General features: G+C 43.2%; 2 protein-coding genes across 2 annotated transcripts in view; one reads left to right on the top strand and one right to left on the bottom strand.

Moving 5' to 3' along the window:
• The first annotated feature begins 852 nt into the window (after window positions 1-852).
• Window positions 853-2376, top strand: LOC109934100 (potassium voltage-gated channel subfamily A member 10-like). The gene has a single exon (XM_020532921.2). The coding sequence runs from the start codon at window positions 853-855 to the stop codon at window positions 2374-2376; it is 1524 nt and encodes a 507-aa protein (XP_020388510.2).
• Window positions 2377-7245: 4869 nt separating this feature from the next.
• Window positions 7246-21518, bottom strand: part of LOC109934098 (CD9 antigen-like) — a 71156-nt gene continuing 56883 nt past the window's right edge. The window contains exons 5-7 of the mRNA XM_020532920.2: window positions 18100-18171; window positions 16941-17024; window positions 7246-7590 (exon numbers count right to left, since the gene is read on the bottom strand). Of these exons, the coding sequence (XP_020388509.1) occupies window positions 7525-7590; window positions 16941-17024; window positions 18100-18171 (222 nt within the window). The 3' untranslated portion in view covers window positions 7246-7524. The remainder of the gene's footprint in view (window positions 7591-16940; window positions 17025-18099; window positions 18172-21518) is intronic.

Raw genomic sequence — 21518 nt, 5'->3', positions numbered from 1 at the left:
CCCTGGGATGAGAATGTTGTCCTATGATAGAATGCTGAGTAAATTGGGTTTGAATTCTCTGCAGTTTAGAAGAATAAGAGGTGACCTCATTGGGATGTACAAGATTCTGAAAGAGTTTGACAGGGTGGAAACTGAGATTGTTGCCCCAGTTGAGAATCTATAACACTCTTCAAAGTGAGATGAGGAGGAATGTCTTCTCCCAGTGGATTGTGGATGGTTGGAATTCTCTCACCACACGGGGCTGTGGATGTTTGATTGTTGAATTTATTTGAGACTGAGACAGACAAAGTTTTGGTAGATGAAAGAAGATGGATGGAAAAGTGAGGCTGAGAGTCAGCTATGATCGAGTTGACCAAAGAAGGAGCCAAATGATTGATTCTTCTTCTCAGTTCCTATGTTCTTGAGTCCTTCTTTCTTCTAATTCTCTGACCAGTCTTTGTCCCCTATTGCACTTCACTCTCCCCTCAGTGTCACACTCTCTGCCCTCTCCCCTCACTCAAACTGACTACTGTCTCGATTCTTTCCCTCTTTTCTCACTCAATACTCGCCCTTTACACTCCCTCCTCTTTAATCTAGTTACACCTTCATTCTTCTCTCTCCCCCAGTACTTCCTCTTGGTCTCATCACTCCCTTCCTCATGACTTTTTCATTCTGTATCTACCCCCCATTCCCTTCTTCAGTCTCTCTCACTCTCTTCTCTCTCATGCCCCGATGTTCCATCAGCCCCTGTACCCTGACCATTTAGCGTCTGTTGTTGTGGGGTTGGTCTTGGAGAAGGTCATAAAGCTGATTCTATTCTTGTGTCTTTGCCCAGCTCCTAGAGAGAGTGTGCCCTCCAATCCTGAAGGCACCATGAAGTCCAAGCGTGAATTAGAGTTGGCACTGATGAGCTTTGAAGCTGATGGGGGTGACATGCTCCTGGAGAGTTGGTCGAAATCCAATGCCAGCTTTATAAGCCCATTGTGTACACGGAGAAACCTAACAGGATATGACCACCTCCCCAAAAACATCCTGAGCGAGCCAGACTTGGAGACACAATGTGAGATGGAAAAACTATTGGAGCAGGAAGGCAGTCACAAGGTTATCATCAATGTTGCTGGCATGAGATTTGAGACACAGCAGAAGACCCTGGCCCAGTTTCCAGACACATTGCTAGGGGACCCCATCCGCTGTCTGCCTTACTTTGACCCCCTCACCAACCAGTATTTCTTTGACAGGAACCGACCAAGTTTTGATGGGATTCTATATTACTATCAGTCAGGGGGTAAGATTCGGAGACCTGCCAATGTACCCCTGGATGTCTTCACTGGTGAGATCATCTTCTACCAGTTAGGTCCTGAAGCCATGGAGCAGTTCAGGGAAGAGGAGGGTTTCATCAAGGAGTTGGAGGTTCCACTTCCTATGAGTGACAGCCTCAGGCAGCTGTGGTTACTCCTTGAGTACCCAGAGAGTTCAAGGGCAGCCCGCAGCGTGGCCTTGGTCTCTCTCTTTGTCATCATCATCTCCATCATCGTATTTTGCCTGGAGACACTGCCTGAGTTTCGGGAGGGTCCTAAGCTGGGTAGCCCCAGCCATTTGGCCAACCCAACACAAAGCAATGTTGCCAATGTCAATCTCTTCACCGATCCCTTCTTTCTCATTGAGAGCTTATGCATGATCTGGTTCTCTTTTGAACTGCTGGTCAGATCTGTGGTTTGTCCCAGCAAATGTGACTTCTTCAGTGACATAATGAACATCATCGACGTGATTGCCATCATCCCGTACTTTGTAACCCTCATCACCGAGCTGGCAGAGCAGCAGCAACAGGCAGGCAATGGGCAGCAGCAAGGGCAACAGGCCATGTCTCTGGCCATCCTGAGGGTCATCCGCTTGGTCAGGGTCTTTCGGATCTTCAAGCTGTCCAGACACTCCAAAGGGCTACAAATCCTCGGGCAGACCCTGAAGGCCAGTATGAGGGAGTTGGGTCTCCTCATCTTTTTCCTCTTCATTGGAGTTGTCCTCTTCTCCAGCGCTGTCTACTTCGCTGAGGTGGATGAGCCCCAGACCCAGTTCTCTAGCATTCCTGATGGCTTCTGGTGGGCAGTGGTCACTATGACAACGGTTGGCTATGGAGACATGTGTCCTGTAACCATTGGGGGTAAGATGGTGGGGACCCTGTGCGCCATCGCTGGAGTGTTGACCATCGCCCTACCTGTGCCCGTCATTGTGTCCAACTTTAACTACTTCTATCACCGAGAAACAGGGAATGAGGAGAAGCTCAATCCCCAAGAGAGTCCTGAGCATCAGGCTTTGCTCCTGGCATCATCTGTCCCACGAGACTGCATTGCTTCCATCAACAAAACCAGAACATCCTCCCCCACTGCACAGCACTCATAACCCAAAGCCATACACTGGCCACGTCCCACTCTGGATAGTCCATTCCCAGCTCAACACATCAGCTCCTCACCTTTTACCATGGAACAGCAGGAGGCCCTTCAGCCCCTTCTGTCTGCCCCAAAATTCAAATCAAATCAGATGTGTATCTTAACTCAACTGGATAGTGTGTGAGCAGGCTCCTTTCCAGAGTCACAGGAAGGCATTTGCGTATTTTTTGCAAGTGGGTAGAGATTTTTCTGATGGATGGGGCATTGACTCTCAGTGGGTGTGATGGGTGAGAGGCATGGACAAGGTCAGAGGCTGTGTGTGGGTGTTTGTGATGGTGTGTAAGGTTGAGGGTATAAGGGTAATTGAAGGTCGTGTAGGTAAGAATGTGAGGGCAACTGAGGGTTTGAGAGTGAGTGTATGAGGATGAGTGAACATGTGAGCAAGGACGTGAGGGTGAGGTGTGTGAACATGAGGGTGAGTGAATGTAACAGCAAGGATGTGATGGTAAGGGTTAGTGAACGAGATCAAGGGTGTGAAGGTGAGTGAACATGAGAGTGAGTGTGTGAGGCTGTGATGGTGAGGGTGAGTGATGATGGAGTTGAGTGTGGAAGGGTGAGTGAGGGCCACAGTCTGAAGGACTGGTGGTGAAAAAGGGTGCCATTGTATAAGTCAGATTGTGAAGATGTGTGACGGTCTGAGAATATGAGGATGAGCGTCTCAGGGTGAATGAGGATGTAGGTAAGGGTGAGAGTTTGAGGGTGAGTGAGGTGAGGGTGTGAGGATGAGAGTTTGAAGGTGTGAGGTGAGGATGAGAGTTTGAGGGTAAGTGAGGTCAGGGTCGAAGGTGACGGTTTAAGGGTGAGTGAGGCGAGAGTGTGAGATTGTGGGAATATGTGAGGGTGAAAGTTTGAGGGTGAGAATTTGAGGATGTGAGGGTGAGTTTGAGGGTGGGTGAGGTTACGGTGAATGAGGTGAGAGTGAGAGGATGAGAGTTTGAGGGTGGGTGAGTTGAGGGTGTGAGGTGACAGAGGGGGTGGAGGATGAGGGTATGAGGGTTAGTGAGGGTCAAAGTTTGAGGGTGTCTGTGTGAAGGATTCCCTGGGAATACTCTTAACTATTAGACGGAAATGTTTCAAGCATCAATTTTATTGTAAAAAGTGTATTTTGAACAGAATGGAAACTGTTCCTTGTAAATTTATTCTTTATATTAAGTTCTGTTGAGTTGCCTGTTTAATGGTAAATAAACTGTTTTGGACCTTAATTTTGGCTCAGCCATTTATTTGTGAGTTCAAGGTTTACCTTTATCAGGAATGTAAAACACTGATGGCCACTAGACTTCATCACATTTACTTCCACATTGGGCAAGAAATCCAGAGCTTTCGGCTTTGATGTCCGATGTAACTGTGGCAAAGAAAAATGTTCCTTCCCAACCTGTCTGCAACCTTGGCTCTTCCATGGTGCCATCACCTTCTAACATCTCTCTCTGTGGTTCAGCTGGTTGGGAGTACTCCCACCTGCCACCATCATCATAAAACGACAGGCCAGAATATGTCGGAGCAGAAGTAGGACCCACTGAGTCTGCTCCATTATTCAATGAGATCATAGTTGATCTAACAATCCTCAACTCCGCTTTCCTGCCTTTTCCAAATAAGCCTTGATTCTCCTCCTGATTAAAACACAGTCCATCTCAGCCTTAAGTATACTTAATGACCCAGCTCTTCCGCCCTCTGCAGCAAAGAATTCCACAGATTATCTGTTTTAAATGTGCACCCCCTTACTCTGAGATGATGCCCTCTCCCAAAAGGGAAAACAGCCTTTCCAAATTTACCCTGACAAATCCCCTAAGAATCTTGTAGGTTTTAATAAGGTCGCCTCTCATTCTTCTAAATTCCAATGAGCACAGGCCCAACTTACTCAACCTCTCCTCATAAGAATATCCCTCCATACCCAGAATAAACCTCATGAACCTTCTCTGGACTGCCTCCAGTTCCAGTATATCTTTCCTTAGATGACAGGGCCAAAACTGTTCACAGTATTCCAGCTGTGGTCTGGCCAGTGCCTTTCCTATTTTTAGCAAGATCTCCCTATTTTTATACTCCACTCCCTTTGAAATAAATTGCAACATTGCATTTGCCTGCCCTATTACCCTTGAACTTGTATGCCAGATTTTGTGATTTACGGATGAGGACCCCAAAATCCCTCTTGATGTAGCTTTTCCAATTTAAATAATATTCAGCTCTTCAATTCTTCCTGTCAATGTGTATATCCTCACATTTCATATTAGATTCCTTCTGCTAGGTTTTTGTCTATAGCTCCCAATAGACTCTTCATTATCATCCTTCCAACCTATTTTTGTGTCATCCACAAATTTAGTGGCTTTACTCATCCAAGTGTTTAATATACATCGTAAATAATTGTGGCCCCAGCACTGTCACACTCCACTAGTTATAGATTATCATCCTGAAATATGTCTCCCTGATCCCCACTCTCTGTCTTCTATCAGTTAGACTCTTCAAGCTAATACAGTACCTCCAACATCATGGAATCATACGTTCTTAACTAGCCCTACATAAAGTATGTCAATGAACACCTTTAGGAAATCCAAACATACGCTGTCTACTAGGTCCTCTTTATCTATTTTGTTTAACTCCTCAAAGGACAAATATTGCCCCTTCCTGAAGCCATGTTGACTGTTTTTAAAAGCTCTGCTATAACATGATTTAGATTCTAACATTTTTCCAATCGTACCTGGAGATTCATTTCCAATTCTTTTCCTTCTCCTACTCCATTATCTGTTGCTAAATTATCAGACTGCTTCTCTGGTCTCCAGTACTGCGTGGGCTGACATTTCATCAAATTAAGTAGCAGGAAGATAGAAATGCTCTCTTCCCATTCTGAACTCCATTGTTCCCGATAAGTGTCTGACACTAAACCAGTGTGCTCATAATCTTGGTGTCATATTTGACCCCAGGATGAGCTCCCAAACTCGTCTTCACGAAAACCATCGATTTCTACCTTCATTACATTGCCTTCCTTGCATCATCTGCTGAAACCTTCCTTCAGGTGTTTGGTACCTCTAAACTTGACCATTCCAACACACTTCCGGCCAGTCTCCCACTTTCTTCCCTCTGTAAAACTTCAGGTTATTCAAAATTCATGCTTACTTATGCCTTAACTCCTATTCCAGCATCAACCACTGAGCTCTGACCTACACTTGTTCCAGATCAGGCAACATCTTATTTTTAAAATTCCCAAACTTATTGTTAAAACCACTGTATGACTTCATACCTCCCTATCTCCATAATCAGCTACACCCAGATCTCCAAATAAATCATATTGGCCTTGAAACGTTAACTGTTTCTCCCTCTAGAGATACTGCCAGACATGGGGAGGTGACAGGCTAGTGGTATTGTCCCTGGATTATTACTTCAGAAACCCGAGTAATGTTCTGGGGACTTGGGATCAAATCCTGCCATGGCAGCTGGTGGAATTTGATTCAATTAAAACAAAACTGGAATTAATAGTCTAATGATAACCATGAAGCTCTTGTCAGGAAAACCCATCTGGTTCACTAATGCCCTTTAGGGAAGGAAACTGCCAATCCTTACATACATGTGACTTTAGACCCACAAGAATGTGGTTGACATTTAACTGCCCGCTGGGCATCAGGGATGTGTAATAAATGCTAAACTAGCCAGGGACGCCCATATCTCATGAATGAAAAAAGTGCTGAGTTTTCCAGAACTTAATTTAAGATTTCTACACTCCTCTAATTCTGCCTCATGAGTATCTCTGATTTTAATCATTCCACTTCTAGTCACCTTGCCTTCAGTTTAGTGTGCCCCAATTCCCACACTCCACCTCTCACATCTCAACCTTATGTTCCTCCTTTAAGATACTCCTAAAACGTGCCTAAATAAAAAACGAAAGAACTGTGGACTCAGGAACAAAAGCAGACTTTGCTGGAAAAGCTCAGCAGGTCTGGCAGCATCTGTGAAGAGAAATCAGAGTTAACACTTCGGGTCCAATGACCCTTCCTCAGAACTGGGTCACTGGAACTGAAATGTTAACTCTGATTTCTCTTCAGAGATGCTGCCAGACCTGCTGAGTTTTTCCAGCAACTTCTGTTTTTGTTCCTTAAAGCTTATCTCTTTGACTAAGCTTTTGAACATTTAATATATTATGTGGCTCAGTGTCATACTTTGTTTTATAAAGTTCCTGTGAAATGCCTTGGAATGTTATCGCTTATTACATTAAAAATGCTATAAGAATAAGTCATTTTTTTGCAATGTGATGTCCAATTACAGGACTACAGAGAGTAACCAGGCTGTACCAAACCAGTAACTGGCCTTCATGAATTGGTAACATGGCCTCAGTGAACTAGTAAGTAGGCATCATTGAATTGTTAATCAGGACACAGTGAACTGGTATTGGCTTCACTGGTAACCAGGTCTCACTGAATCTGGTAACCTGGTGCTATAGGTAAACATGCGTCACTGATATAGTAACCAGATCTCACAGGTAACCAGGCTCACGGGTAAACAGACCTCACTGAACTGGTAATCAGGTCTCAAAATAGTAGATTTCCAGCTAACAAGGAGTTGCAACCAGGCCTAGTAACCAGAGATAGTAGGAACTGCAGATGCTGGAGAATCTGAGATAACAAGGTGTAGAGCTGGATGAAAACAGCAGGCCAAGCAGCATCAGAGGAGCAGGAAAGCTGACATTTCGGGCCTAGACCCTTCTTCAGAAATCAGCTTTCCTGCTCCTCTGATGCTGCTTGGCCTGCTGTGTTCATCCAGCTCTACACCTTGTTATCTCACTGTAACCAGGCCTGAATGTGCAACCAGGTCTCACAAAAATGGCAACCAGACCTCTGTGCATCCAAGTCAGTACGCAATTCCACCCGGTCAACCAGTTTATTCAAATGACACCATATATTTAGCATCTTTTGTTTAAAACAATTGCAAGAATTTTCACAAGTTTATGTAAAATAATTGAAGCATTACAAGAATGAGAACCTGCCCAGGTTTTTTTTTCACAATACAGAAAAATAATTGGTATCTACTTAAATTAACCAACAAGCAACTAGATATTGGATCAATTTCCAATTCGAAAGGTGCACATAGTATTGAAAGAGTCGCTGCAACCAGCCAAATGTCACATCATGTCCTGTGAATTCCGAATCGCACAGCACAGAACCATACTGAAGATCATCCCAAATATCTGTCAAATAACACAACATAAGTGCATCAGTAGTGAGAAGCAGAAAATTATACCAGTTTCTGCAAAATTCTAAATGTCACAGCAAAGAACACAGCATTGGCAATAAACTCTTTAACAAACTGAGAATGCAATAAAATCAGCAGAAAGTAATCTGTTATCACTCAGACAGAGGCCATGCAGCTCATTATGACTGTGATAAGCTCTTTGATAACATTATCCAACTCATCACAGGCACCTCCCCATTGCATTCAATCCTTTCTGTTCAAGCCCTTTTCTTTCTTACAAATGACCTATTGTAAAGTGTATGAAGCAGCATTATAAAATTTGCAGATGATACAACATTTATAGTAGAATGTGGAGAGATTGTTCGCGTCTTCAGGCTGACAGATAGAAGAGTAAAATAGCCAGGAGCATGCAGATGGACTTAATTCAGAGAGTGCACTTGCAAGGATTAATATAGGGAGATAATTTGTGAAAATCTGGTTCATTATACATATATTTTACAAAGTAACTTTTAATTATAGGATTTAAAATATTAACCATGAACAAATGGGAGACTCTGCTTTATAAACAGATAAGCAACTCTGAGGTAAATGCATTACAAGTAATTTTTTGGAGTTGACTGCATTTAAAAGATAGCCTAGGAAGGTCAGAATTCATGACAAAAACTTGAACAATGAATGATCTGTCTCTTGTCATGCAACAGAGCTTGGGAACATGGAGGGAGAGCACGATGATGTCCATTAGAAATATAAATTATTCCTACAGGTTGCAGAATCAAAGAATTCTGTTGAAAGTAATTTTTTATGCATTTGTGATTGAATCAACCCTTAATATGCCATGTTACCACAGAGATAGCCTTAGTTCAAAGATTCTTTTGATTTTTCTTAATTTTTCCGTCTTTTTTTGTGGCCAGAAGCAAACACTTCAGTTTGGGCTTTGTAAGGGAAAAGCAACTGGACGTTTTGCTGCTGCTTACAGCTAGTGAAATAAATCTCCAGTGGTCTTCACAGATCGTTGCAGCAGAAAGCAGTCAGCTTAAAAAGTTAGCATGGTAAGAGTTGTACTGAAGTTACATGTGCAAACTGGGAAATAAACATGCTATTTATGATCAAAATAAGAATAGGGAGGTGAAAAGTCCACCATTGTGAAAACTGAAGGGTCATTTCGTCAAAAGCAAGTAAAAAAAAAAGTCCCCATGTAATTCTTACCTTGAAGAATGGCTGGAATATGAAGGAGAATTCAAATAAATTCTGAACTGCTATGGCATACCATTAGGATTGGTCCCAGGAAAAGACAATGAAACTTCACTATTTAATAAGATAAGGGAACTAAAATGTGGAATTGAGCTTATAACATAAAAGTATTTATAACCTATAATATTAAGCTAGCAATGTTTTCTTTGTTTAGTTTCTCTTTATATACAATAAGTTTGTTTTTGTTGAAAGAACATGACACCTTGTGGAATAATTCTGTTTGCTAATTACTGTGATGTGGAGGTGCCAGGGTTCGACTGGGGTGGACAAAGTCAGAAGTCACACAACACCAGGTTATAGTCAAACAGGTTTATTTAAAATCACAAGCTTTTGCAGTGCTGCTCCTTCGTCGAGTGAAATTACTTCATTTAACAAAGGAGTAGCACGCTGAAAGCTTGTGATTTCAAATAAACTTGTTGGACTATAACCTGGTGTCATATGATTTTTGAGTCAGTTAATTACTGAGCATTGAATTTCATTTTAGAATGTTAATGGTGCCTAACAGGGTCATAACAAATTATTTAACATAAATAGCACAATTATGAAATTGTAGATGAGTAAAAACATAGAAAATAGGAGTAGATGTAGGCCACTTGACACTTCAAAACTGCTCCACCATTCAATATGGTCATCGCTGATCATGCAACTCAGTCCACTAATCCTGCTTTTCCCATACCCTTTGATCCCTTTATCCCTAAGGACAATATCTAACTCCTTCTCAAATTTTTGTGTGGCAGAGAATTTCACAGACTCACCACCTTCTGGATGAAGAAATCTCTCCTCATCCCACTCCTAAATGGCCGACCCCATATCCTTAAATTGTCTTGACTCCCTGGTCATTGGGAACATCCTTCTTGTATTTATCCTGTCTGCTCTTGTTAGAATTTTATAGGTTTCTATGAAATTCTACCTCATTCCTCTAAACTCCAGTGACTTTTGTTCTAACCAGTCCAGTCCCTCTTCACATGTTAGGCCTGCCATCCCAGCAATCAATCTGGTAAACCTTTGTTGCACTCCCTCCCTCCAAACATCCTTCGTCAGGTAAGACAACCAAATTCACACACAATATTCCAGGTGTGGTCTCACAAAGGCTCTGTACAATTGCAGTAAGACATCCCTGCTCCTATACTCAAATCCTCACGCTATGTAGGCCAACATACCATCTACCTTCTTCACCAACTGCTGCATCTGCATGCTTACTTTCAGTAAATAAAAACCAAAAGAACTGCGGATGCTGTAAATCAGGAACAAAAACAAAGTTGCTGGAAGAGCTCAGCAGGTCTGGCAGCATCTGTGAAGGAGAAAACAGAGTTAACATTTCAGGTAGGGTCACCGGACCCGAAATGTTAAATCTGTTTTCTCCTCCACAGATGCTGCCAGACCTGCTGAGCTTTTCCAGCAACTTTGTTTTTGTTCCTGCTTACTTTCAGTGACTGGTGTACAAGGACACCCAGGTCTCATGGCACCTCAACCTTTCCCAATCTGTTGCCATTCAAATTGCAATCTGCCTTCCTGTTTTTGCTACCAAAGTGGATAACCTTACATTTATCTATATCTGCCATGTATATTTCCACTCATTCAACCTGTCCAAATCACACTGATGCATCAGTTCACCCTCCCACCCAGCTTTGTGTCATTTGCAAACATTGGGAATAGCTTGAGTCGTAGAATCCTTACAGTGTGGAGGGAAGCCATTCAGCCCATCACGTGCACACCAACCTTCTGAACAGCAGCCACCCAGATCCACACCCCTACCCTATCCCTGTAACCCTGCATTTCCCATGGCTAATCCACCTAGCCTGCACATCACTGGACACTATGGGCAATTTAGCATGGCCAAACTACCTAACCTGCACATCTTTGGACTGTGGGAGGAAACCAGTGCACCCAGACAGTCACCTGATGGTGGAATTGAACCTGAGTCCCTGGTGCTGTGAGGCAGCTGTGCTAACCACTGAGCCACCGTGCCACCAAACACTGATCTCTGCATATTCCCACTGCCACTCAGAAAGTGATCCACTTATTTATACCCTTTGTTTCCTGTTTCGCCAACCACTTTTCTATCCATGTCAGTACATTACCCCTCAATCTCATATACTTTAATTTTACGTGCTCATCTCTTACATGGGACATTATCGCACACCTTCTAACCATATCCACAAACATCTCCCTTATCAACTATACTAGTTACATATTCAAAATTTCCAGCAGATTTGTCAAGCATGATTTCCCTTTCATAAATCATGTTGACCCTGTCTGATCTGTCTCTGTTTTCCAAATGCTCTGGTACTAAATCTTTTATTTAAAAACAAATCCTTAAAGATAGCAGCATAAGTTGCAATGATGTTTAAATAAAAAGATTGGTTTTGCCGTAAAATAAGCATTCTGTCAAAAGTTTTTCATCTTGTATGAATCGGGACATAGACAAGAATACCAAATTTATAGGGAGCAACAATTTATACTGCATGGCAAAAGACGAGTGCTGATTGATTGGCAAATAGACTCTGATTGGTTGAGATGTTGCCATGGAAAATTCACCAGGGAACAGATATTTTCCAAGCTTGTTTCCCTTTCAAAAGGAATAGATCGGCTCTGATTAGTAGGGGTCATATGAGGAATGTATCAAAGAATAGCATAAGGTAGTGTATGATAGTATAATGTAGGGATGGAGGTTCGATAGACCTTAGGTTTAGGGCAAACGTTCAGCACAACATCGTGGGCCAAAGGGCCTGAAATATGCTGTACTGTTCTATGTTCTATGTTCTAATAGTGACCTCCAGATTTCTGTTAATTGAGAAATGCATGCTGTCTGTGCACATTGTTTCTGTTTGCAGTCAGCAGGGCCCTGCATGAGAATTTATGCAGCTTGTAGTCAGTATAAGTGAGCAACGTTGCACACCTGACTGAATCTTAAACTGGTTGTTAGCATAATTCTTAGCACACTCTGGACTATGGCAGACAGAGTTCAATCTGGATAAATGTGAGGTATTGAATTTTGGTACAACAAACAGGGGTAGGACTTATACAATTAATGGTAGGGCCTTAGGTAGTGTTGTAGAACATATGGACTTAGGGTTTCAGGTACATAATTCTTGGAAGTTTGCATCACATATAAACGTTGCTACTGTATTTGCTTCTACCAGATCCTCTGGCAGCGCATTCCAGGCACCTACCATCTCCATGTAAAAAATCTTTCCTCACACATCTCAATTTCCTCCAATTGCTGATACTTTTGCCAAAATATTATTTCTTATTTACTTCCATCAAAGCTATCAAGGATTTTTGCCAACTCCAGTAAATCACCTCTTACCTTTCTCTTCTCCAATCTATCCCTGTAACTGAATTCCCTCATTCCTGAAAATGTTCCCAGAAATCTCTTTGACCCTCTCCAAAGTTTTCACACCTCTCTTCATGTTGGTGACAATAATTTTCCAGCTGAGATCAACTATGAAGCTTTCATTTTGCTTGTGTAACCTATATATCAATTAATAAACCAAGGGTCCCATTTGATTACTTCTCAACTTGTCCAGCCATTATCAAACATTTTAACTTGTGCCATTTAAATAATATTGTGTTTCCACGTTCTCCTGCCACTATTATTGTATTACTTTTCACTTAATTTTAATTTGCTCCCTGTTTTTCAGCAGTCTCTGTCTTCCTCAAGTATGCTATTAGCCTTCCAATGGTTTTGCTACATTTCTGAGTTTGAAATACTGGCAAATATTTAAATCGTACTTTGCCTACCTAAGTCCAATCATTCATATAATTCAGAAGAATCTTTGGGAAACACCATCGTACACTTCTCTCCAGCCTGAAAAAGTATTCATCACTACTCATTCTTTCTTTCAATTTAACATCCATATTTATGCTGTCCATTTAGTAACAAACACATTCATTTTTATTATTATGGCCCAGACCAAACTCCCTCAGAATATATTAAGAAGATAGCCTAGACCCCAAATTTTACTTATTTTTAGAGACACGTATAAGGCATTATGTTCTGGATGCAATTTGATTGGTCAAACTATCAGGCTTGAAGCAAAATACATTTTATTGTTACATTATAGGTAAAATACAAACAAAACAAAGATTGAAATTACATAAGTCAATTGGAAAACCTAACAGAATAATAGATTATTTCACTTCTAAACAGCAACTGTTCCAAAATAGTAATATCCCTATAAACAAGCCCTTAGCAAAGGCAAATTCAGTAAAATAACTGTCTCACATGCAATTCTCCAGTTCAGGAGGAAAGAACAGCAATAGAAAAGTCAGTTAGAGAAAGAGAGAGAGGGAGAGAGAGAGAACTCAAGCATTTTGCTGTAGCAGGGAGAGATGTATAGCAGCTTCTAATCCGCAACATCTACCAGAAGTTAAACTAAAATCCTGGTTCAGTGGGAGCTTGATCCAAGCCCTTTAAGTTGCTTCTATTGTTCTATCTTTAAAAAAAATCTCAAGGCCTTACAATCTGTTTTCCTTTATTAGGTTGGGACAGACCACTCAGTACCTCTGTCTCAACCTCTCTTCTTTAAAAAAAGGACAAACTACATCTTTTAAAACCATAATATCATCACATTATAAAAAAGAATATTACAGAACCATACAACAGACAAGACACACAGTTAGGCCATTTGGCCTGTCCTATCCATTCTGGCCATCAGAAGGGACAATTCAACTCATATCACTCCACTGCATCTCTCAATAAACACTGAAAGTTCTTCCTTTCCAGACAAGAATCCAATTCCCTCTTAAATGCCTCAATTGAAGCTGCCTCCACCACACTCCCAGGCAGCACTTTCTGAATCTTCCTGATGAAAAATATCTTGCTCATGTCAACCTTGCTTCTTTTTTCAATCATCTTAAATCTGTGTCTTCTGGTTCTTGATTCTTCCACCAATAGGAACAGTATCTCTTAATATACTCTATACAAGATGTCTCATGATTTTCAACATCTTTATCAAATCTCTTCCTAACATTCTCTTCTCCAAAGAAAACATTTCCAAATTCCATAATCTATCCTTACCACTGAAGTTCGTCATCCCCAGAATCACTATCATGAATCTTTTCTGCATTCTCTCTAGTACCTTTGTATCTTCCTTAATGTGCAATGCCAGAACTGCACTAGGGCAGCACGATGGCTGTGGTTAGTACTGCCGCCTCACAGCGCCAGGGATTTGGGTTTAATTCCAGCCTCGGGCAACTGTCTGTGTGGAGTTTGCACATTCTCCCCGCGTCCGTGTGGGTTTCCTCTGGGTGCTCCGGTTCCCTCCCACAGTCCAAGGATGTGAGGTTAGGTGGATTGGCCATGCTAAATTGTCCATAGTGTCCAGGGATGTGCAGGCTAGGCAGTTTGGCCATGGTAAAAAAATAATGAGAGACATGGGCTATAGGGTGGGGGGCTGGGTTTGGATGGGCTGTTCTCTGGAGGGTTGGTGCAGACCCAATGCTCCGGATGGCCTCTTTCTACACTGTAGGGATTCTATGATGAACTGGGCATAATGTTCTAGTTGAGATGTTTTATACAAGTTTAGAATAATTTCTTTGTTTTGTGTCTATGCTCCTATTAAGAAAGGCCAGGATACTGTTTGCCTCATTAACTGATCTCTCAGCTTGTCTGACACCTGAAGTGACTTGCATATATATATACCCAGCTCGGCCTGCTTCTGTATTCCCTTAATTTTTCATTCTCTCTCCATGTTTTTCCGATGAAAGTGAATCATTTCACTCTGATGTAATCAGTAGACTCTATCTTAAATGTGCATCTTGTCAGCCCACATAACATATACTGCAGAACTGGGTTTGTAATGCATCAGATATCTGGAAGTTTATTAACAACTATACATGCTGATATGACATCTCAGGCGTACATATACAGCCTGGGATCTATGCTTACTTAGATTACAATTACAGTATATAGTTTACTGAATGACTGGATAGCAGATTGACTGTCTCTGTTGACTGCTGATTGAATATACAGAGTAAGGTGGAGACATTGTATATTAGTGTCACATGTCATGAAATCACCTAGCTGTCTTAAGAGGTATTTTCAGGGATCTGTTCAATATATGACACAACTCTCTGCATTAACTTTCCCATCTGTCCCTTGTCCACCAATTCCACCAACCTATGTCCTTGTAAAATCCAGTAATATCCTCCTCACAGTCTACAATGCTTGCAAGCATTGTTATCACTGAAAATGCTGAAATTGTAGCCTTTACACACAAGTCTAGCATCTTTTTCATTCACTCGTGGGATATGGGAATTGCTAACTGGGCCAGATTTATTGCCTGTCCAGAGTTGCCGTTGAGGAGGTGTTGGTGAACTGCCTTCTTGAACTGCTGCAGTTCATCTGTTGTAGATAGATCTATAATGCCGTTATGCAGGGAGCGCTAGGATTTTGACCCAGCGACAGTGAAGGGACAGTAACGTATTTCCAAGTCAGGCTGGTAAGTGGCTTGGAGGAAAAATTACAGCTGGTGGTTTTCTCATGTATCTGCTGTCCTCGTTGTTCTAGATGGAAGTGGCCATGGGTTTGGAAGGTGCTATCCAAGGAGTCTTGTAGATGGTCCTGCTGCTACTGAGCATCGGTGGTGGAGAGTGCAGATGTAGTGCCAATCAAGCGGGCTGCTTTGTCCTGGTGGTGCCAAGCATTTTGTGTGTGAATGGAGATGCACCCATCCAGGCAAGGGGGGAGTTTTCCATCAAACTCTCAATTTGTGCCTTGCAGATGGTGGACAGGCTTTGGGGAGACAGATGGTGAATTACTTACTGCAAGATTCCTGGCCTCTGACCTGCTTTTGTAGCCACTGTGTTTATATGGCTAGTCCACTTCAGTTTTTGATCAATGGTCAATAATGGGCGATTCAATGATAGTAACACCATTGATTGTCAAGAGCGGTGATGAGATCATCTGTTATTGTAGATGGTCATTGCCTGCATTTGTGTGGGGTAAATGTTACTTACCAGTTGTTAGCCTGGATGTTGTCCAGATCCTGTTGCATTTGAACATGGGCTGCTTCAATATCTTAAGAGTTGCAAATGGTGCTGAACATTGTGCAAACATCGGTGAACACTCCCACCTCTGACCTTAGGATGGAAGGAACGTCATTGACGAAGCAGCTGAAGATGGTTGGGCAGAGAACACCACTCTGAGGAACTTCTGCAGTTTTGGTCTCCTAGTCTGATGCAGGACATTATTGCTATTCAGGGAGTCCAGCGAAGGTTCACCAGACTGATTCCTGGGATGACAGGACTGACATATGAGGAAAGACTGGGTCAAATGGACTTGTACTTGCAGGAATTTAGAAGAATGAAGGAGGATCTCATACAAACATATAAAATCCTGACAGGACTGGACAGGCTAGATGCGGGAAGAACGTTCCCAATGTTGGGGGAGTCCAGAACAAGGAGTCACAGTCTAAGAATAAGGGGTAAGCCATTCAGGACTGAGATAAGGAAGAATTTCTTGATTCAAAGAGTTGTGAACCTGTGGAATTCTCTACCACAGGAAGTTGTTGGGGGCAGTTCATTACAAATATTCAAGACAGAGCTGGATGTGGCCCTTGCAGCTAGAATTCTTTACATTTGAAATATACTTCATAGAATCCCTACAGTGTGGAAGCAGGCCATTCAGCCCATTGAGTCCACACCAAACCTCTGAACAGAATCCCACCCATACCCACCTCCCTATTCTATCCCTATAAACTTGCATATATCACAGCTAATCCACCCAGCCTACACATCCCTGAACACTATGGGCAACTTAGCATGGCCAATCCACCTAACCTGCACATCTCTGGACTTATTCTGGATATTCTGAAATATCCATTAAATGTCTGTCACTGTGTCTCTATTATTACTTAATCTCTCATGTTATTTACATACACTTCATAAGACATTTAATAAAACCATTAGCTAAATCTTGGTGCTAGCCCCAGGGGTTACAATTTATTTGTCAGTTTGACAAGATGTCAAAATGGGATCACCAGACTGGCCGCACGCTCTGTAGCAGAAACCTTTGACCCTGCAGGTCTTTGGGACTATCTCAATAGAGCTGCTTTCCACAGACCAGGAGAGGGAGTTGATATCACTTACCATTATTCCTGTGATCCCGATTCCCACCACTCCAATCATGTATAGCTTTGAGTTGAAAAATTCCTTTAATTTCGAAGTGCAGTTCTGTGGAGACATTAACAGGAAGCATTTCCAATCTCAGCGATAGGGATCAGAAGTTGGGGGAAAGTGGCATACTTTCATAGATAACAGTGAATAAGTGATTTGATTATGCAAAAGCAATTTTCCCAAGTGTTGTTCCCAGTCTCCTTCCCTAAAGTTTATTTTAGTCATGTTCCTTGAGGTAAATATTGAGTAGGACAGTAAGAACTCCCCGGTCTTCCTGAAAATAGCAGAGTGGGATATTTATGTGCAAGGTAGAGGGCAGGCAACTCTCAGGTGAACGGATTTTCTGAAAGATGGCACCTCCAACAGTGCAGGTCTGTCTCTGCATATTATTGAAATCTCAGTTAGGATGATCAACTGGAGTGGTGCATAAAAACACAATATTCTTTCTCAAAGACAGCATGTTAGCCCTGAATCACAGTGAGCTCTGATTGTGATCAGTGCTATGCAGTCTCCCAGGGATCAATACAAAGGGAATATTGTAGGGTGTACAAGACTCTGTTCAAACTCCGTCTTTACACTGAACTCAGTTTCATGAATGGCAATGAGAAATACATTGTTGAGGTCGATGAAAGAATATGTGGAAACAAAAGGTTTATTGCTTGCGTAACCAGGGCAACACAACTACGAGTCTAATGCTCCACAGCAAAGCACAGATGTTGCCTACCGTCAGGTGAAGTTTATTTAAGAGACACTATGACTCAGAATGGAGGGCTTTTGAGGTACAGTGGTAGTGTCTTTACCTCTGAGCCAGAGGTCTTGGGTTGAAGTCCCACCCTGCTCCAGAGGGTGTCAGACATCTCTTAACAAGTTGATTTGAAAAATATCTATTCAGATTGGGAAAACTTGCAGCAGAATTGAAAATTGATTAAGGACTGGAAGGAAAGGCCTGTATGAAAATAGATGCAACAGCTTCAATCAATAGACCACATTGCTTTATTTTGTAAGATTCAGAGGACAGAATGCTAGAGGTCAGTACTAAAGTTTGTAGTTGAAGGGTCACTGACACTCTGCAAGAATGGGCAAGTGAAGAAAGCAATCAGGTCTAGAATTCAGCTTAAAACATGGAACTCACCGCAGATACTTGCAACGTAGGACACAGATGCTGCACATTAGGATCTGGTAATGAGTCTCCACAGCACTGCAACTAAACAGAGAGGGAAACATCACAAAACATATCACTTAACATCTGGCAATGCATGAAAGACAGCACAGAACACATCAGTAAGTTGGAGTTGTACAGTGTCAATTAGTGAGAGTTGTGCATAAGTGAGGGTGAGACTACATGGTGACAGTGAGTGTGAGACTGCAGTGTGTCAATGGAAAGAGACTGCAGTGTGTGAGTGCGAGACTAGTGTCAGTGAGATAGAAAATGCAGAGTGAGACTGCAGCGTGTCAGTGAGAGTGAGACTGCAGCGTGTCAGTGAGAGTGAGACTGCAACGTGTCAGTGAGAGTGAGACTGCAGCCTGTTAGTAAGAGTGAGACTGCAGCCTGTTAGTAAGAGTGAGACTGCAGCGTGTCAGTGAGAGACAGACTGCAGCGTAAAAGTGAGAGTGAGACTGCAACGTGTCAGTGAGAGTGAGACTGCAGCGTGTCAGTGAGAGGCAGTCTGCAGCGTGTCAGTGAGAGACAGACTGCAGCGTGTCAGTGAGAGACAGACTGCAGCGTGTCAGTGAGAGTGAGACTGCAGCGTCTCAGTGAGTGACGGTGCACTGTGTGAAAGTGCAGAGTGTCAGGGATTGTGAGATTGCAGTCAGTTAGTGAAAGCAGGTCAATGGGAGAGTGCAGGAGTCAGGCTGCAGTGTGGTATTGAGTGTGAGACTGCCGTTTGTGAGTGCAAGACTCAATAACGTCAATGAAACAAAATGCAGTGTGATACTGCAGTATCAGTGAGTGAGTCTGCAGTGTGTCAGTGAGAGTCAGACTGCAGTGTATCGATGAGTGTGACACTGCACTGCCTCAGTGAGAGTGGAAAGCAGCATGTAAGTGAGTGTAAGACAGCAGAGTGTCAATGAGTGTGAGGTTGCAGTGTGCCAGTGAGTGTGAAAGTATAGTGTATCAGTGAGTGGGAGACTGCAATGCATTGGAGAGAGTGGGACTGCAGTATGTCAGTGATTGTTAGGCTGCAGTGTGTCAATTAGTGTGAGACCACAGTATGTCAGTGAGAATGAAAGTACAGTGTGCGAGTGAAACTGCACTTTGTCACTGAGAGTAGGACAGCACTGTGTCAGTGTGAATAATATTGTGGTGTGTCAGGGAGTGTGAGATAGCAGTGTGTCAGTGGAAGTGAAACAGCAAAGTGTTAATGAGTGTGAGACAGCTGTGTGAGAGCAATACCACATCGTGTCAGTGAGAGAGAAAATGCAGTGTGACACTGCAGTGTCAATGAGCGGGAGACTGCAGTGCATCAGTGGGAGAGACAGATTGAGACTGCAGACTGTCAATGAGTGTGAAAGTACAAAGACTCCTCAGTGCAAGTGAGACTGCAGTGTGACAGTGAGTTTGGGACTACATTGTGCCAGTGACTGTGAAAGTACAGTGTGTCGTAAGTGCGAGACTACAGCCTGTCAGTCAGAGTGAGACTGCAGTGTGTCAGTGATGGTTAAACTGCAGTGTGTTGGTGGGAGTACGAAAACAGTGCATTAGTGGGTGAGACAGAGTGAGTCTGTAGTGTGTCAGTGAGAGTGGGACTGCAATGTGTCAGAGTGAGTAAATAAGGTGTAAATCAGTGTGAGACTACATGGTAATAGTGAGAGTGAGACTGCAGTCTGTCAACAGAAGGGAGAGTGCAGTGTGTTAATGAGTGTGAGTCTGCAGTGTTTCAGGGAGAGTGAGACTACAGGGTGTCAATGAGTGTGAAAATACAGCATACCAGTGAGTGTGAAAGTACAGTGTCTCAGTAGCAGTGAATCAGAAAGTGTGTCAGTGATTGCGAAAATATAGTGTATCAGTGTGAGTGAGGTTGCAGTGTGTAAGTGGAAATGAGACTGCAGATTGTCAAAGGGTGAGGCCGCACTGTGTCAGTGAGTCTGGGACTTCAGGGTGTCAATAAGTGTGTGACTGCAGCGTACCAGTGAGTGTGACACTGCACTGTGTCAGAGAGAGTGAGACAGTAGTGTTTCAGTGGGAGTGAGACTGCAGTGGGTTAGTGAGACTGGGACTGCAGTGTGTGAGTGCAATACTACATGATGTCAGTGAGAGAGAAAATGCAGTGTGGCACTGCAGTGTCCGTGGGAGAGAGAGATTGAAACTTCAGTGTGTCAGTGGGAGAGAGACTGTAGTTTGTCAGTCAGAGCGGGACTGCAGTGTGTCAGTGATTGTTAAACTGCAGTGTGTTAGTGGGAGTAGGAAAGCTGTGTGTCAGTCGGAGAGAGAGACAGAGTGCGAGACTAGTCTGTCAGTGAGAGAGGAACTGCAATGTGTCAGTGAATGTCAGACTGTAGTGTGTCACTGAATGTCAGGCTGTAGTGTGTCAGTGAGTGTGAAAATGCAGTGTGTCAGTGGGAGTGATGCTGCAGCGTGTCAGTATGAGTGAGGCTGCAGTGTGTCAGTGTGAGTGAAGGTTCATTGTGTCAATCAGTGTGAGGCTGCATCGTATCAGCGGGAGAGAAAAATTGAGACAGCAGTGTGTGAGTGAGTGTGAGACTGCAGTGCCTGAGTGAGTGTGAGACTGCAGTGTGTGAGTGAGTGTGAGACTGCAGTGTGTGAGTGAGTGAGACAGCAGTGTGTGAGTGAGTGTGAGACTGCAGTGTGAGAGTGCAAGACCACATAGAGACAGAGGGAGACTGCGGCGCGTCAGTCAGAGGGAGACTGCGGCGTGTCAGTGATTTTAAACTGCATTGTGTTAGAGTAGGAAAACAGTGTGTCATTGAGTGAGAGGGAGAGTGAGAGACTGTAGTGTGTCATTGAGTGTGGGACCGCAATATATCAGTGAGTGTGAAAATGCAGTGTGTCAGTGTGGGTGAGACTGTAGTGTGTCAGTGGGAGTGAGATTGCTGAGTATCAATGAGTGTGAGGCCACATTGTGTCAGTGAGAGTGGGCTGAAGTGTGTTAGTGAGTGTGAGGCTGCAGTGTTTCAGTGGGAGTCGGGAAGCAGTGTGTCAGTGCGAGAAGGAGCGTGAGACTGTAGTGTGTCAGTCAGAGTGCGATTGCCGTGTGTTGGTGGGAGTAAGAAAATGGTGTGTCATTGAGTGAGAGGGAGAGTGAGTGAAACTGTAGTGCATTAGTAAGTGTGAGAGTGCAGTGTGTTGGTCAGAGTGGGACTGCATTTTGTCAAATCGAGTGAGACCACAGAGTGTCCATGAGTGTTAGGCTGCAGCATCAATGAATGAGACTGCAGTGTGTCAGTGGGAGAGAGAGATTTAGACTGCAGTATGTCAATGAGTGGGAGACCACAGCTTACCAGTGGGTGACACTGCAGCGTGTCAGCGCACTGAGGGGGGGGTGGGGGCGACATGCGGCGTGTCAGCACGGGGGGGGGGGGGGCGGGCGC

Source organism: Rhincodon typus, chromosome 25 (genome assembly GCF_021869965.1).
Source record: "Rhincodon typus isolate 14 chromosome 25, sRhiTyp1.1, whole genome shotgun sequence".
NCBI lineage: Eukaryota > Metazoa > Chordata > Chondrichthyes > Orectolobiformes > Rhincodontidae > Rhincodon > Rhincodon typus.
This window is presented reverse-complemented; position numbering and strand designations above follow the sequence as displayed.